The sequence below is a fragment of the Coturnix japonica genome, chromosome 28 (genome assembly GCF_054131305.1).
Source record: "Coturnix japonica strain WE chromosome 28, WE-NBRP24, whole genome shotgun sequence".
Taxonomy (NCBI): domain Eukaryota; kingdom Metazoa; phylum Chordata; class Aves; order Galliformes; family Phasianidae; genus Coturnix; species Coturnix japonica.
Window position 1 is genome coordinate 6,697,252 of NC_140690.1, and position 17,847 is coordinate 6,715,098.

At 45.7% G+C, this 17,847-nt stretch overlaps 1 protein-coding gene across 4 annotated transcripts; it reads left to right on the top strand.

The window, feature by feature from the left end:
- The first annotated feature begins 1,900 nt into the window (after nt 1-1,900).
- LOC146756215 (man(5)GlcNAc(2)-PP-dolichol translocation protein RFT1-like) lies at nt 1,901-17,707 on the top strand. Of its 4 annotated transcripts, none has more exons than XM_085525006.1 (13): nt 1,901-2,382; nt 2,542-2,627; nt 2,737-2,853; nt 3,241-3,430; nt 4,056-4,157; nt 4,602-4,736; nt 5,430-5,508; nt 11,540-11,590; nt 12,328-12,458; nt 13,576-13,720; nt 14,332-14,437; nt 15,514-15,763; nt 17,462-17,707. In XM_085525006.1, the coding sequence occupies exons 1-13, from the start codon at nt 2,029-2,031 to the stop codon at nt 17,492-17,494; spliced, it is 1,779 nt and encodes a 592-aa protein (XP_085381132.1). In that variant the 5' UTR covers nt 1,901-2,028; the 3' UTR covers nt 17,495-17,707. The 4 variants fall into 4 exon arrangements, with proteins under 4 accessions (XP_085381132.1, XP_085381131.1, XP_085381133.1 ...); XM_085525005.1 differs by lacking the exon at nt 17,462-17,707 and adding an exon at nt 16,215-17,460; XM_085525007.1 differs by having other exon boundaries at nt 1,902-2,423; nt 15,643-15,763.
- Nucleotides 17,708-17,847: the final 140 nt, after the last annotated feature.

Genomic DNA, 17,847 nt, shown 5'->3' on the forward strand with positions numbered 1-17,847 from the left:
ACTGCATTGGAATAGTTAGACTGACATTTCCTATTTATGCACAGCTGGGTACAGGATGGGCAGTAACACACGAAGCTGTCTCGGATTTGCCCACCTGGCTCTGGTGATGTCAGCACATTTCGGTCCCTGTAGCAGTTCATTGCTGCTGGTTTTTGCACTCTGCTGGTCAAACACTTCAGAAATAGTTGCAGAGGAGAGTTCTGTGTTTTTTTGTTTTGAATCCACCTCGGTGTGTGTGGGGGAGGCAGCTCTCGGCCCTACACTGACTGCTTTGGCAGACCCATCCAGTTTCCTCTGTAGTGTTCTCCACATGTGGTTGTGAAATCCAGTGGCTGACCTCTTTTCTAAATACTGAGTCACCATTCTTTTAAAATAAGTGATGCCAGAATTCTCCCTTGTTTTCAGGACCTTTCTTTCTACTTCTGCAAGTATTGAGCATTTCTCCCTTGTCCATTCTGCACAATCACTTTTCAAGTAACTTTATTATTCTTTTTGCTTTACTGTGTTCTGGTGTAAGTAACTGTTTGGTTTGTCTTCCAAGCAAAAGATCTGCTAACAAAGACTGCTTTCCTTCAGCAATGCAGGAGCAGCCACCGAGGAGTGTGCTGTGCCCCACAGTTAGCACAGAGCGTGTTCTTCACGTGGGCACACCTTCTGTGTGTAGAACACGGACAGTAACGATGGTGTTAGCAAAGATGAAGTGTTCTGTTTTCTCAGTTCAGTTCTGAGCAAATAGCTGATATGTCTTCACTGCACTACCCAGCTGGAACCACCTGATGTCCTGCATTATTAACGTGGTTAAATGGTATTGCGTGTAAGTAAATGTCTTAGCTTGGCCTCTTGCTAACGATGCTAGACTTTGGCTCAGAGGTAAAAAGGGACCAAATGTAAGCCTGGGCTGCAAAACAGCCAGCAGACTGAATGAGTTCACTTTTTATTGGTGAGTCGTCATGTGCTTCAAGAAAATGACACGCAAAGCTCATAGCAGCCTCACATGGATTTGGTTGAAAAACCCAGTGTTGCACAGTGAAAAGGGCTGCTCACCCTTTTATCTGTATGGTTTAACAAGGCAAGTCTGATTTTGGGCCTCCCCTGTTGCAAATTACACATTCCACTCTCTGTACCGCTGATCTGATCTCATTGTTAAGCACCACAGTTCTCTCTTTTGTTTTAATAATCACACAAAGGTCTGGAAAACTGCCATAATTCAATAAAAAAGCAAGGCTGACTTCATGGTTTCCTGGCTAGCTCTCTCCTAGGCTGCAGTGAACCTGCATATACCCTTCGGAAACGTTACTGACAACATTACGGGGTTTCGTTCTGTACAATGTAATGTTTGTGAGAGGATGAAGTGATTCAAGTCACAGGCTCGGGGTATGGTGTCACTGCAGTAGTCTGAAGTGGCATTTGTGCCTTGCTGCTCCCATAGGGATGCTGTGGGGCTCTGTTTCTGTTGGAAAGATTTCAGGTTCGCCACAGACAGAGAACAGGTTTTTGCTTTCTGTATTGTGCTTTCAGCATAATTGATCGCATCAGGTTTTGTGTGCGGATGGACAGGAGTTTGCTCCACATCAGACATGGAATGTTAGGAGTATGGTGTGCACGGAGGATGTCAGTGCTGGTTTAGCCTCAGACGTGGGGTCAGAGCCTCTTCTTTGAACCTCTCCACATTCCTCAGGATGCGATGGGAGTGTTCTACCGCTTAGAACAGCCTGAGGTGACTCCTGAAGTGTCTCTTACGATGAACCTTCGGTACTATTGGATTCTCAGAAAAGAGTCGTACATTTTAGGTAGGATGATAAGGCACAGATAAAATGAGGTGGTGAAGTTGTATTGTACGGGCTGCTCCAAAAGTAATGCCTGCCGTTTATTTCCATGGGAACTGCACCGGGTGCAAAGAGCACAACAGCACAGTTGTGTGGAGCAGTGTCAGCTACAAAGCGCCGTGTCTCAGCACTGTCACTACCAGCAGCTCCGTGTTTTGGCCAGCAAAGAACAAGAGCCGAATGCGGCGCTGCTAAAAGCTGCATGGCCAGATCTGGGGCTTTTCTTTCCTGTCCGTGCCCCCAGTGCTGCAATGCACCACATCACTGCGCTCACACGCGCTGCTTGTGCTCCATCCACATTCACAAGTGGAGCTGGACGCCTCTGGCTGCCATTTCCCCGCACACTGAGGCCGTACATTGTATCGCTGCACACCCCGCTGTGTCACCCCGCCGCCACCTGCTGACAGGCACCACACGGGTCGGGTTCAGCTCTGCTGCCGTCCGCCCCCTCGTGACGTCATCGCGGCGCGACGCCGTCCTTCCGGCCGGTCGCTCGGTGTCATGGCGGCCGTCGGTGCTCTCCGTCAGACCGCCCGCCTGGCCTCGTCCAGCTCAGGTGCGGTGCGGGCCGACCCGGGACCCCCGGCCCCGGTGCAGGTGCGGGCCGACCCGGGACGTCCGGCCCCGCCTCCTCCCGCTCCTCGCCCTCCTGGGCAGCGCCCGCGGGAGCCGGCCCGGCCCCCCGGCAGCGCTTTCCTCCCCCGTTCCCCCGCAGGTGCTGTTCCGGGCGGTCACCTTCGGGCTGAACGCGCTGACGCTGCACTACCTGTCCAGGGAGCTCCTCGGCGTCGTCAGCGTGAGGTGACGCCGCGCTGCCCCGGCAATGGGAGCCGCCGGGAACCGCCTCTGGTGGCCGGGTTTCCTTGGCACGGAGCGGGGCCGACCCCGTGTCCCGTCGTGTCTCCCGCAGGCTGACGCTGCTCTATTCCACCGCGGTGTTCCTGGCCAGGGAGGCGTTCCGCAGGGCCTGCTTGAGCGGCGGCGCGGAGCGGAGCTGGGCCGCGACCATCAACCTGCTGTGGCTGACGTGAGAGCGGCTCCGCTTTGCTTTAGAGCTCACTCCTGGTTCCGGCTGGAGGAGGCGGCGGGTCCTGCAGCGGGACCTGCACGAGGCGGCCCGTGTCTGCAGCCCGCGTCTGCACTGCATGCCGTGCATGTTTTCTTCTGCTGACTCCACTGCCGTTGCCTGGAAGGCTCACTGTAACAGTTACATTGGGGCTATCAGACTCATAGCTGCAAGTAGTAGCTCGCACTGACAGGTTTTACACCAAAACTTGTAGCTACAATAGCAATGAGTTTGTCTGATCTCTTTCGACATACGTAAAGTACAGCAGCGTGGGAAATTTGAATCAGATTTTCTCTTGTTCTTTTTTCTGCTGAAGGAAACCTGACTGTTTTTACATTAACTTTTTAGAGTCCCTCTTGGTGTCTTCTGGTCTGTTTTCCTGGGCTTCGTCTGGCTGCACGTACTTGAAGTTCCGGATCCATCCGTGGTTCCTCACTATCAGGCTGGCGTGGTGGCGTTTGGCCTCTCTGCAGTTGTTGAGCTTCTAGGGGAGCCATTCTGGGTTTTAGCCCAGGCTCACCTGTTTGTAAGGCTTAAGGTTAGTAGGGAAGCTGTGAGCAAAGGGCTGTGTGGGACGGAGAAACTTCGTGCTGAAAAAGTGACGTAATGGAAATGAAGACCAGATTCCTGAACTGGATCTGTGCATGTTCAGGGGTGCTTAAAAAACAAATGAAGCTATGGGTTGCTTCGTGCTGTACGATGTAGTCATAATGTATTTGTTACGTTAATTTGCTCCTGTTTAAAAAAGGAAGTTAATTTGTTTAGAAGTTACCTCCCTAATGCTCATTAAATGTATAATCACAAGTGTTGCTCAGAGGGAGGCACAGACGCCTTCCACACTTCTGCTTTTCACTGTCGGTGTGAGGCTGTGAAATGCAGCAGCTGGGGTCACGATTGTGCCAAGCAGGATTTACTCCCATGTGGGTCCCACACAAGGGAGCGGGGCAGTGTGATGGGGGAAAAGTGCCCTATAAGACTTGAGAATGTGCAGAGATGCTGCAGCGTGAGGTGGTCAATGCAGCAGCAGAACTGTGGTAGCCACACTGACTGTGAATGCCTTACAGGTCCTTTGTGGGTTGTGTGTGTGAAACTGGAGTGCTTTGCCTTCCTGTAGGTGGTTAAGCTGGCAAAAATGAGCGTTGTCTATTTTCTCTTTCTTGAAGGTAATTGCTGAAAGCCTTTCGATAGTGTCAAAATGCACTTTGACAGTTATCTTAGTCATCCTTTATCCGCAATGGGGCCTTCACATTTTTTCCTTGGCTCAGGTAAGTTTCCTGTATTCTGTATATAAATTCTTGCTCTGAAATGTTCTTTGCTGCTGTCTGTGACATTTAACCTGCTAGATAACACTGAGGAGGTGAGAGAATGTTCCTCCGAGGTGAGGGTTTAAATGTGAAGGATTTTGGTGATAGACGTTACTTGGCGCGTTGAGCCCAGTCAGTTTAATGGGCACCTTTGTTGTGTGCCTAAAGGTACATTTTGTGAATAAGGTTGTTACGTTGTGTGTGCTTTAGCTGTTCTTGAGGGCAGAGGGCTGTGATGCTGATCTGCTGATTAAAATGAATTTAAATCAACTGTACTCTGTGTGTGGGGAGGGGAGTTACAGTAACGCCTTCAGCTAGGTTCAGAGTTGACAGGAGGAAGAACTGCCTTCACTTCTCACTGAGTTCTCACTCATTCTTTGTTTTTTTCCTTCCTTGTCTTTCCAGCTTTTGTACACCAGTGTTCTGGTGCTGTGCTATGTGGTTTGTTTTGCAAAGTTCTTGGGGTCTCCTGAAGCAACAAAGAAGTCATTTCCGATTACAAGAATGAAAGGCCTGTTACCTAACTGGATGGCGGATAAGGTGGGTCACACAGTTCATTCTTAAGTCTTTGACGAGAGCGCTTTGAAAACTGGAGTTGATGGAGTGACTGAGAGATTATTTCTGCTCCTGGACACCATGGCTGGTTAGGAAGCATGGTTGCATAAAATTCCATTCACAGTTGTTGCATTCAAATCCTTGTCAGAAAACCACAGTGAACCTGGAGCTCTTTGTTTCTGGGCCTCGTTGGCTGCCTCATCTGTTGATTGGAGATGGAACATTTACAGTGTTAAAGGGAGTGAGCTGGTATCAGGTAGAAGAGAATCCAGGGTTGTCTTACAGAGCTGGTACTTCAACTTCTCCTCAGACAGAACGTGGTGGTGCACAGCGTCCTGCAGATACTCAGATCTCTGATGTCCTCCAAAAAGGAAATGGGGCAAAGAAAGAAATGAAAAGGCAAAGATGAGGAAGAGACTGAGAGATTGAGGACATGAAGGCAGTTCTGTCTTGTGAGGCTTGCAGGAGTGCTTTGAAGAGCACTGAAAGATGTACAGTACTGTGAGGGGCAGAGTTATATTGGTCTGCTAAACAACTTTTCCCCCTCTCTGGTTACTGTTGAGTGATTTACTCTGTAGAAAACTTATGCAGTTCCTTTGTGTATCTGCAAAGATGGTGATTTTCCACAAGGGAGAAAGTCAGCCAGACCAGGGTGACGCTGCTTCTTTGATTTTGCAGGCTTTCCTTAACTGGAAGGAAGCATGGCTGACTTGGAGCTTCTTCAAACAGTCCTTCCTGAAGCAGATTTTGACAGAGGGTGAGGCTCGATGTGTGGGAATGCTGGGGGAAGGAAAGTGGATACAGGTCACAAAATGGACAAGGAGCCTGGGAAGGCTGGGAGGGGATGGTGGTCAGAGCGGCACCAGCAGGTGTTGGCAACCCAGGTGCAGTTACGGAAGGTTTGTGGAGGATCAGAACTGTACCGTCCTGCTGGACATGTCTCTGGAATGCGTCCTGTTAGCAGGGCCTGGACACACACGGGGAGAGATGTGGGGGTGACTTGCGGAATCAAACTCTATAATCCAGAGATGGGTTATAAAGCAGGTATGTTTATTCCAGCGTTGCGCAGCGCCGGGTGCAAGGGGGATAGCTCCTCCAAACTTGCACACCGTAAGGAGAAAAGTGTGTTACAGTTATAGGTCAAGCTAATACATAATCAATAGTCTCCTCCTCAGTTTGATTACATATTCATTACATTCCCTATGGCCCCGTTCCCCGCAACCCCATTCCCTCATTCCCCCTGACCCCATTCCCCGCGACCCTTGCCGATGTTTTGGGGTGAAATTCTTCTTCTGTTTTCTTCTTGGAGTTATCTGCTGTTATTGTTCTCCCATGTCGGCATCATCTTGCCCGGGGGGGGGGAATCTAATCCTTCTTGTCAGAGGTCTCCGGACAGTTTCTTCTTATCTTTATTGCCCTCTTCTCTGGCTTTATTTTGGCTAAGTGTCTGTAATTCCCCCTTTCCCTGCACTTTTAAATGTACAGTTACCCTTTGTCTTGGTTTCTGTGAAGTTCCCCTTTCCCTTTCTATAGCAAAGTGTTACCTTACCACCATTTTGAGGCTTTGCTCACTCTTCAATTCCCCCCTTTTCTTTAATCTAGCAGGCTTTTACCTGCTAGATTCTTAATGGGTCTCAAAATAGGCTCCGCTCTCTACCTTTTGTCTCAGCTCATGTCTCTTCCAAACCTCGTATTCCCTTCCAGTACCTTTGTACAGACACAAAAGACATCTTATAACAACACAAGTAAAACACACCAAGAGTAGCAAGGTGATGCAGGCTAAGAAAAGCTGTTTTAGTCATCCTAAATTTGGCAACTAGTAAGTTTATCCCATGATCCAGAGAAAACTATTCCCCAATCGGTGTTATCCCTGCCTACTCCATGTTGCAATGCATCTTTGGATAAGCAGGATATCTCCTTTTGGATTGTCCATCAAGCATCTGCAGCAGCATCCTCAATTGTTTCTAAGGTTACAGAAATTTTCATACAGTGGTACCCCCCTTTTCTTGGGAGTTCTGTGAACTCAATTTGCCGTTGTTGCCCTGGAAGGCCCTCTCCCATGAAGCCCACTTGTGCCCTGTTCCTGGTACTGGGACTGTACTTTGTAATGTTGGTTTGCTCAATATATTCTCTTATCTTCCCTTATAACCAATTTCCATAAAATACTAAAGGGCATAATAATGTGTCCATTTGGGCATGCACACATCTGTCAGCTTGCTCTCTTCCTTTCTAAATCATTAATTGGACTCCTGTTCTCTTTAGAATATTTTACAGGTTTTGACTTGGCTTCAGAGATTTTAAGTTTACCGTCTGGAATTGAAGCCCTCTTCAACTGCCTGTTCTGCCACCTGATCTATCATCTTATTTTCTGTTTCCTGTACAGTGTTACATTTCTGATGTCTTTTACAACATATAATAACCATTGGTAGATTTAAATCAGGCTGTTTTTCTTGTGTGTGAGCAATCCTTGCTCTTTTCAGATGGTACTATGAGCGTGTGGCACATATTTAGCATCTGTCCATATGATTAAAGCTCTTGTCAAGGCAGTTATTTCAGCCTTCTGAGGGGAAGTCCCCACAGCTGGTGGTTGTGCTTCGGTCACCTGGTCAGTAGCAGTTACTGCATGTCCTGCCTTACAGTCTCCTTGTCTCATAAAACTGCAGTTGCTGGTAAACCAGGTGTCTTCTGCATCTTCTAAGGGTTCGTCCTTCAGGTTCGACTGACTGGCTGGAATGTGCAGCTTCAGTTGATTCAAAGCAGTCATGTAATAGTGGTTCTCCGGGAGTTCCGCTAAGGAAAGATACTGGGTTGACAATATTAGTCACAATTATTTCTACATCACCTTGCTCTACCAGGATGGCCTGGTATTTCAGGAATCTTTGGGGTGAGAGCCAATGAACTAATGTCCCCCTTTTGTATCCAATACAGTAAACACTGTATGAGATATTAAAACTGGTGTCCTTTGGCCCAGTGTAGATTTATAGGCTTCTTGAATATTGAGCACCAGTGCAGCCACTGCCCTCAGGCACCATCCCTTACTCACTTCAAGCTGTTTGAGGTTTACCATCAGTCCGTAGCTGTGTATCCATGGTCAGCATCCTCCTGTCATTCCTGGGAACGTATGGAGTTCCTTGACAGTTTGCAGCTCAGGGGCTTAGCAGATGGCTTCTTTCTTGGCAGTCCTTAAGGTCCAAAGTCCAGCTGTAATTTCTGAGTTATTTGTGCTTTCTGTAAACCAAGAAACTCAGCAAACTCTCAGTCTATTGTACACAGTCCTTTTGTTGCTGTGGCATCCACATGCTCCAGTAAAGTTCCACCCTAGGATGGAGGATCCCAGGTCTCAGGCTCATGAGTTGACCAGTTCTCAAAAATCATTAAGCTGTTCTCACAACCCTGGGTAACACTGTCCAGGTTAACTGAGTTTCTTCTCCCTCTATTAGGGTTTTCCTATTCAAAGGCAAATAACCTTAGGCTTCCTTTAGCCAAACCAGGCAGAAGAGACATCCCTCAAATCCAGAAGGTAAACTCCACCTATTCATTCCTTAACTTGGTTGATAAAGTGCATGGATTTTCCATCACTGAGTGTATCCATTCAACAATTCCATTACTTGTCCTCATGTCTTCTACCAAACTAAAGCACTTGCTATCCGAAAATTTAGCAAATTGGCAAAATTGGAGTTTTGTACTTGGATTCCCATTCAATTAGTAATTCAAACTCAAAAAATTATCTATTATTTCTTTTGTCCTTCTACAGTCACATATCCTCAAAGGGCACCACTTTACCCTGAGTGGGTGAGCTCTTGCTTTTAACTTGTATTTAGGGCTTAATTTTTGGCCCTGATGCCCACACCCCTAAGTGTGTCTTATTTGAGATTGCTGTGGCTCCTGGGGGTATAACATTGTTTTTTCCCAGTTTGTGTTAATAGTCATACTTACAATTCTTAATCAGCCAATATTGTTTGACCCTTAGCTCCAGTTTTATTAAATTTCTTGCCAGGGTAACCTGACAGGTACAAGAATTCCTGTATTCCTACTTGTTTCCTTAGCTTATATTTAATTAATTCCAAAGGTAAGCCTTTTCTTGTTGGGCAGTAGCACCTACTAATGTTACAAAACCAACTATGGGTAGTAAGAACCTCCCATATCCATCAGAAAATGAACTACTTTATCCTGCTTCCTTAGCTGCAGTTTCATCGGTGTATCTGCTAGGGTTAACTTCCCAAGTTCTCATTGTTCAGTTCTGCAATCAGAGACAATTCCTTCTCACTCAGCTTGGTCGGATTTCTCTACCAGTGTCCCATTGCAGTTTGCACACTGCTTTCATTCCCGCGGGGCAGAGCCCTCCCTGGGCTCTTCAAGCCTCCCTCCCCCCCCTTTCCTCGTGGGGGATCTTCTGGGTCCTATGGCCCTACTCTAGCACCACAACAGTAACAGCTGTTATTATTTTCAGTTTCCTGAACATCTCTGATTCTCAATCAGGTGTTTGTTTTGTTTTCTTCTTATTGTACACCTCTCTTCAGACCTGACATCCCTGTTTTTATCTTTGCCTTCCTCAACCTCTGTCCTTCCCAAACTTTCTCACTTTCCAAGCTCTAATCATTACATTTCATCTCCTCTCCAGAACCATCCAGTGCTGCCCAGATTTCAGATTTCCCAGATCTCTGCACATGAAGGCTATTCTCACTTCCAGTGCCCTGTCCTCTCCACCTTCCCCTTTGCTGTTTACAGCAGCAGTCTCTGACCCTGGCTCCCTCTCCCACTCTGAGAGTTCTGATTGCAGGGGAATGGTGCGGGGGGGTTGTTCTCATGCCAGCACAGATAAACTCACTTTCTCTTTAACCCTTTTTCCTCTGTACACTATTCCACTATTTGTACCCTCATTTACACTTCCACGTACCCTCAACAATACTTCCGTATGACATTAACAACTACACTTTCTTATACCAGCCAAACAGTTTGTCCCATTCCCTTCAAAACCCACAAATCAAACAACACAGTTCTTCAGTTTCCATAAACACTCTTACTACCTTATAACTTTCCCTTAGCAATCCATATCGTTCAGTTATACACCTCTCGCCACAGAGCCAGCACTGACTGACCCACCTCCCTTACACCTCTTCACAGGCAGAACACAGTATCACATAAATGGCTTGATACTCATTCCACACAGACATCCCTCTATATGTTCATTGTCCCTGTCCTCTAGCTTATACATCAACCACCACTGATTACAATATTTAATCAGGATTTTTTTCGGCTCAGGGTTCCTCCTGGTTCCCCAGCGATATCTCGCCAATGTGCCAGTATACACGTCAGGGGTGAGCGCGCAGGGACCTCTTTGCTCTGTGATTTTCCCATCGTAACTTAATATAAACCACCGTATTCTTTTATAAGTAAAACCACTTCTGACACAACAGCATTGTTATGACTTATGACCACATACTTTACAACAACCAGTAATTAATAATACAAAATAAACATGTATTAAAACAAAGACAAACAAGTATTGGAGACAACTTTCGCTTCATCCGTCCCCGGCCGTTTCCCTCGCAGGAGGACAGAACCGCGGGTCGGGACTCCTCACTCGCCCCGCAGCTGTGCTGCGTCTCACTCACACCACACTCACACGACAATTCAAACACAATTACAATATATCATTTGTTAAGCTTAACCAAAGATGTTAAGAACACCGGTGCTAGTTGTTGACTTAGGTCACCTATATAGACAGCGCTGTACGATACCAATTATCCCAGGATTACCCAAATCACCCTGTACCAGAGAGCAGACAAGCTCTGCCCAATTAGCAATCACCTGAATGTGAGCAATAGCTCTTTTACCATGCGTACGACTTACTGGCCCCTTTGTAGGCACTCCCTAGGGAGTCCTCCTAACCCAGCTGGCAACCTAACCTAACCTGTGAGCTCACGTCCCTAGGGGGGGAGCACGCCGACTCCACTGTGCCCTGCGTAGGACGTCTCCTCACGACTTACGGGACCCCCGTTTCCCAGTTTCACATACCTTTCCGCCGACAGATGGTTCTTGTCTGCTCCTGCAGTGATCAGATGAGGGAGGGGAGTCCTTCCGAGAAATCTCGGGGCGCGCCAAGGGCGTCCCCCTTCTCAGCTGGTCCTGCAGCCGAACAGAGAGGGTCCCATCTGGGGTGCCAAATTGACTTGCGGAATCAAACTCTATAATCCAGAGATGGGTTATAAAGCAGGTATGTTTATTCCAGCGTTGCGCAGCGCCGGGTGCAAGGGGGATAGCTCCTCCAAACTTGCACACCGTAAGGAGAAAAGTGTGTTACAGTTATAGGTCAAGCTAATACATAATCAATAGTCTCCTCCTCAGTTTGATTACATATTCATTACATTCCCTATGGCCCCGTTCCCCGCAACCCCATTCCCTCATTCCCCCTGACCCCATTCCCCGCGACCCTTGCCGATGTTTTGGGGTGAAATTCTTCTTCTGTTTTCTTCTTGGAGTTATCTGCTGTTATTGTTCTCCCATGTCGGCATCATCTTGCCCGGGGGGGGGGGGAATCTAATCCTTCTTGTCAGAGGTCTCCGGACAGTTTCTTCTTATCTTTATTGCCCTCTTCTCTGGCTTTATTTTGGCTAAGTGTCTGTAATTCCCCCTTTCCCTGCACTTTTAAATGTACAGTTACCCTTTGTCTTGGTTTCTGTGAAGTTCCCCTTTCCCTTTCTATAGCAAAGTGTTACCTTACCACCATTTTGAGGCTTTGCTCACTCTTCAGGGGTTTGTCCTTACTTCTGTGTTTTCAACTTCAGGTGAGCGATACGTGATGACTTTTCTGAATGTGATAAACTTTGGCGATCAGGGTGAGTGTGGCGATGCTGTGCAACAATGACATCATTTTCTAGTTGCTCCTTTTTGTCTGCTTCTGAAAATACTGAAAATATTAGAAACCATTTGAAAATAACATGAAAATGTTGGAGGATTTCAGTGGCGCTGGGACGTTGAGGTGCATTTCAGAGAATGATGGGTAAATGGTTATTAAATATAACACACACCAAAAAACAAGAAACAAAACCAGAGCAACTTGTTTGAGGGTCGTGGATTTAAGGAATGCTTCTCCCTTGGATCAAAACTTGGCAGTTGTGCCTCTTCTGCTGTGCGTCTTGTTTCTGTTTTAAAAACTTGGAAGGAGGCAGCATAGTATCTGATACATTGCAGTTCCTTCTCTTCATTTTCTTGGCCCTGTTGTCTTCCTTTGCAGTCTGTTAGCTGTTACAGCAGGAACACTGTTGTTTGTAGCATCACATCTCCAACTGAATGTGCTCCATAAAAGCAGTGTCCTTACAGAGTAATGAATGGCAGCAGCAGTTCAGGTGACAGCACTGGCTGCGCCACAGGCTGATTCTCTTGCATCTGGATCTTTTATCTTCCTCTGTAGTAAGAACTGAAGGGGCTGCCTGGGGGTGTCTGGGGCTATTGCTAGATTTGCTCTAATGCTGCATTAAGTTCCACTGGTTCTCTCTTTGTTTATCAGAAATGTGGAATAGGAATTTGTGCCAGAAAAAAAGTGACAGCTTGTTGGTGTGTTTTGTTTGTGAAGGTGTGTATGATATCGTGAATAATCTCGGGTCGCTGGTGGCCAGGTTCATCTTTTTGCCTATTGAAGAGAGTTTTTATGTCTTTTTCGCTCAAGTATTGGAAAGAGGGAAGAATGTAAAGGATCAGAAGCAGGTACGTTTGTTAGTATTGGTTCCACATGAAATGCTTACCTTCTGTTGGAGATCAGTTGTATCAGGAGTGTGACTGACGTGTGTTTAAATTACTGAGTGTAAAGATATTTGGAAAGAAACTTGAAGTGGAGACCATGCCGAAGGAGTCTGGACAAAAAGCAAATGGATAAAAAGGTAGCGAAGTAGGAGTTACGAGGTGCAATGACATAATGCTGCATTGTCTGGTAATTGAAGTTAAAATCCTCTACTCCAACAGCATGGTGCTTGTGCACCATGTCTGTGCAGCTGTGCTGAGGCAATTACTGTAGGTTCAATCTCTTTCCAGCAAATAAGTGGCACTTGACAATATTTGACTGACTTGAAAATACAACAGGCTGGTAAGCATTGAGCGCTTCAGAGGGTGCCCTTTCCAGAGGAAGACAGCTGTGTTTTGGCTGAGCTTTGGGATTGTTTGCGCAGTAACGATGGTTACATGAAGGAGAGGTTTCTGTATGCTCTAGAAGAAATTCTTGGTCAGATAGGAAGGTCCCAGTCAGCCAAGTGTCGTGTCTCACGTTAATGGTAGGCTGACAGAGGTGTACCTGTGTGTGTGTTTGACGTGGAGTGTTCATGGTGTGTTTGTGTGTGGGCTTATCCCGTGCACCTGGCAGGAGGTTTGACTCCTCATGAGGGGTGTGGGCAGCTGCATCTTACCATGTACAGAACTCACAAGTGGCTCCTTATGCTGTGGCGAAACTTGTAGTCCAGTGTAACAATGAAGACGTGGCCCTTTTGGTGATTCAGGCTGTGGCCCTGGGCAAATGCTGTGCTTTTCTTTGCTATTTACTGGCTGCTGTTTGCCCCTTTCCTTAAGCCCTGAAACAGAGCTGTCAATGGCTGATCTTTGTTGAGAGTTCTGCATATAATACGGAAGAGAATAAGAATACCTGAGCACAGCTGGAAGCCAGGACCAAGTGTGTAGGTGTGTCAATACCAAAAAATAGTCTTGGCTGTGCCTTGCATTGTGCCAGTGGACTTTTTCCCCCTGGAACAGTTTCTCTTGGTGACAGCAGCAGTTGTGCTGGTTCTAGTTCGTGTAATTGACTGCTGGGTTTTGTTGTTTCTGTTTTTTTCTCCAGGATGATGTTGCTATGGCTTCGAATGTGTTAGAACTGCTGTTGAAGCTGGTGCTTCTGATTGGCCTTACCATTGCTGTTTTTGGATGTGCCTTTTCTCAGCTGGCTCTGGATATTTATGGAGGTTCAATGCTCAGTTCTGGAACAGGTAAAAAGCTTTAGCTGTGTTTTTTGTTTCTCAGCTCTGTTCTGAGCTCTTGGCTCGGTCAGCTTTCTGTCTGAAAAAAATCAGCTCAGGTTAAAAGGAGCTTCAAGTAGCCTCATTCTGGTAGAATTATTTGATTGCTTTGCCCTCCTGTAGATGCATGCATTTAGAATATTCCAACTGTAGCACCACAGCTCTCAAAGTTACCTGCAGGGATGCTTGCAGAGGCTGGAATGTAGCCCAGCAGTAGTTTTAACAATATTAGGAGGTTTACAAGGAAGGAAGGATAAAGCATTGGCTTTTCCTGACTTGTGTCACGTGTACCAGCTTATTGCCCAATAAATACAACCACCACTTTTGTGGAGGAGATCTTGTCTGTTACATTAATAGCTGCTGCCACCTTGTACTTTGTGTTTGGGTTCCCCTTGCTTTGTTTATTCTGTTTGTCATCTTGTCAAGATGTCCAGACCAGAAGCTTCTCAAAGGGACACAGAAGTTGCTGTTATCATCGGTGATAATGTTACAGCTTCTGTTGTGGAGTATGAAATGTGGCTTTATAAAAGAAATAATGATCTCTTTATCCTTGTAATGCTGCTGTCTTTATTTTGTTGTAGGTCCCGATCTTCTCCGGTGCTACTCGTTGTATGTCCTATTTCTTGCTGTCAATGGAGTAACAGAATGTTTCACGTTTGCTTCGATGTGCAAAGAAGAAGTGGACAGGTGAGGAGTACCCCCAGTGCATCTGTGTGTGATTTGCATGGAGTTAAGCATGCAAATGGGGAACAATTGTTCTGCTTGGATATTCGCTTGGAAATGCTTTTCTGTTACTGAGAAGGCAGTTTCTTTTTGCAGTCGTTTGAAGGACTGTGTGCAGACCTCGATGTAAAAGCTTTAGTTTAAACCTTTGGGTAAAAAGGATCCGAACTGACAAGGTTATTAGCTTTTAATACACAGCAAACTGGGAAAGTAATTTAATGTGAAGTCTTATTTTCTGTACATGTACGTGAATAGAAGCTTCAGTTTTTAAGGTGGACTGTTATGTTAAACTCCTTAAAGTCTTGCAGCTGTTAAAACTTCTCAGTCACAGTTTCTATAGATCACATTTGGGATGACATGAGTTCAGTGGTTTATCGGCCTTGAGGAGAGCTCTGGACAAGATGACTTCCTGTGATGTTTTGCAGCCTGGATGTTTTCTTGGTTCTCTGTTGTGGTGTGTTGGCACTGCAACCTGATGGCTGCCATCGGACTTGTTTCACTTCTGTGGCTGTTGTCTATTACAGCTCTGTTCCAAATTAATTAGGCCTTTATTTTTTTTAGGTCATTAATTAAAAGAGATCCTCTTTTAGCAGTTTAGCAATTGAGCAATTCTTTTTAGATGTGCAAGGACTGCTTTTGTCCCCCTTTCCAAGTGTGATCTTCTCTTTAAAGCCACTGTTTGGAGCAGGACTAAGTGTCACCCTATTGAGCGTTATTGTTCTTCAGTACCGAATAGAGAAGGAAAAAGTCCTCAGTGTTTGATACTGCTAATTATTGTTAGTAGGTTTTCTGAAGTGAATGCACAGGTGAAATAGTAGGATAGAATTTCCTTCACTTAAAGTAGTTGTTGGTTTAGTTTACTCAACGTATTTTTCATTCTTGTGCTGCATTTCTTTTCTCAGCCTTGCCGGCTGTTAGCAGATGACAGGAGTTGTTGCTCCCATGTTTTAGAAAGCGAATGGATTTTTATCTTCTGAAAATGAGTTTAGTAATTAAATAGTGCAACTGCATATATTGTTTATATTGTTTCTTCTTCCTAGGTACAATTTTGTTATGCTGGCCTTGTCCTTCGTGTTCCTGTGCATCTCTTATTTCTTGACCCGCTGGCACGGAAGTGTTGGCTTCATCCTTGCCAACTGCTTTAATATGGGTATTCGCATTGCTCACAGCATCCAGTACATCTATGAGTACTTCAAGGAAAGCTCCTACAGACCTTTGACAGGCTTGCTTCCCTCACCGTTTTTAATACTCGCTTATGTCATAAGTGGAGGAATTACTGTTTATTCAGAGGTAAGTATCTGCCTCGGGATGTTCCTTTCACTGCGGAGGTTTGTCAGATGGCTTCATTACCAGAAGGAAAGAAATATTATCAACAGGAAAGGCTTACAACCATAGCCTTGGAGATTTCCATTACATCTTGCAAGGCTGCGTATAGATCTATTAAAAATGAAACAAAGACATGCAATTATATTGATCTTCAGATGTGTGCCTGCTTGCCTTCTCCAGGTGGCAGAGAACTGTGTACCTAATGAGTCAGACAGTTCTGCTGGCCATCTGTATATCCACATTCTTAGTTCTTGGTAATTGATGGTGATAGTGCAAAGAAATGGTCACTAAAGATTCGGTTAAAAAAATAAAAAAGCAGTGCAGGGGGAATAAAACAACAACATCTATCATGTATGTAGCTGGCCTACCTTGTGCCAATTGGTTTTCCTTCAGTTGCTGGTTTCCTTTGTTTTAGGCATTCTTCTGCTGCGATAAGGGTTGGATGTCAAGGCTGATTCACATCAGCATTGGGGCGCTGTGCTTTGCAGCTACCACCATTACCATGTTCTGCACAGAGACCAAGCTGGTCCACTTTGTCAGAAGCCAGTTCCTCTCCCAGTATATGAAGAAAGGAACATGAAATGCTCGTGGGCAGAATAATTCTTGTTCGTGGCTGCAATTATGGAGGGTTGTATTCTTTGCACGGGTCTGCCTGGATAAAGGTTTCCACATGAGTTTGTTGGAAGTATTGATAGTGACAGTATAAGTGGTTGCTGACTAAACTACTCTGTACAGTGAAAGAGAGCCGAGTAATTTTCTCTTCATGCATCATTCGTTCTTAGCTTTTCTTCCAACAGCCTCGTTGGTGATGAAGGTCTGTAGTGCACCTGCCTGACATGAACTGATGGCCAGAATTAATGTGGGGAGCTCCCATTCTTACTGGTAGGGAGACATATATGAAGGCATTGTATGGCTTACGTCTTAATTAACATGTAATTAAGAATACCCTTATTGAGGATGGTGGGCTGTTGAAAAAGTTAGCAAAGAAATGGTTTGATGTTGAAAAACAAAAACCAGAACCAAAACCTGAAGCAAACACTGGAGCGAGGACCAAGCACGAAACCAGTACCAAAGTGGAACGTAATGCAGCGCAGAAAAACCTGAGTTATCGGTGCCCTGAAGTGAGAAGCATTAAACAGACAGTTCTGGTACTTGCAGGGAAGCTACTGGAATATGCAGCGTGTCCAAGTCCAAGCTGGCTGTGTGAGTTTACTTCTGTCAGCATCATTCATGTAAGGAGAGAATCGATTAGCTTGTCAGAAATGCTCTGAAGCTTTTCTCTAGACAGAAGTGTGGTGGGTTTTTGAGCAGTGCCGAACAACAGCTGTGAATTACAGTCACGTCCAAGTTCCAGAAGGTAGAGTTAAATATCATTGACTTCACTGCTGTTCTGTTCCTACCTGAGGTGATCAGTGCAGTTATGAGCAGATTTGTCTCGCCTTTCTGCAAAGTGGAACGTTGTGTATGTTGAATGAGATTTCCTTCTGGGTTTGTGCGTGTTGGATCTCTTGCTTTTGGATTAAAAAAATGCTGCTTTTTCTTACAACGAGGTTTTTCATCTGGTTGCTCCTTTTTGTGTTTGTTATAAACCTTTGTGTTGATTTAATTTATTGAAAATGTCAATGCTCAGAAGCAATAAAGCATTGAATTTTGTTTCCTAAGGGCGCCATGTCGTATTGCTGGTCTAAGATGTGACTTCAGAGCATACGAGCAGCACGTTGTAACAACCAGCATTCCCTTCACATGGTTTGAGTGGAGCAGGAAATGCCGAGTGTGCTGAGACGTACAGCATGAAGACTTCACTGTCATCACATAGCAAACTCCACAGGTCCTGAGACAGCTCTAGAAGCATCTTCACTTCCAATGGCAGTGAGGATTTGGTACCAATGGACAGAGCTGACGGGGTGAAATGCTTTCTGGTATCACTGTGGTACCGTTAGAAATGTTTGGTTCTGTTAGAAATGTTTTCTTAACTGTCGCCTCCAAATCCGGCGACAAGTCAAGGCTGCGTGTGAAAGTACCGTGCCTCCGCACATGGGGAACAGATG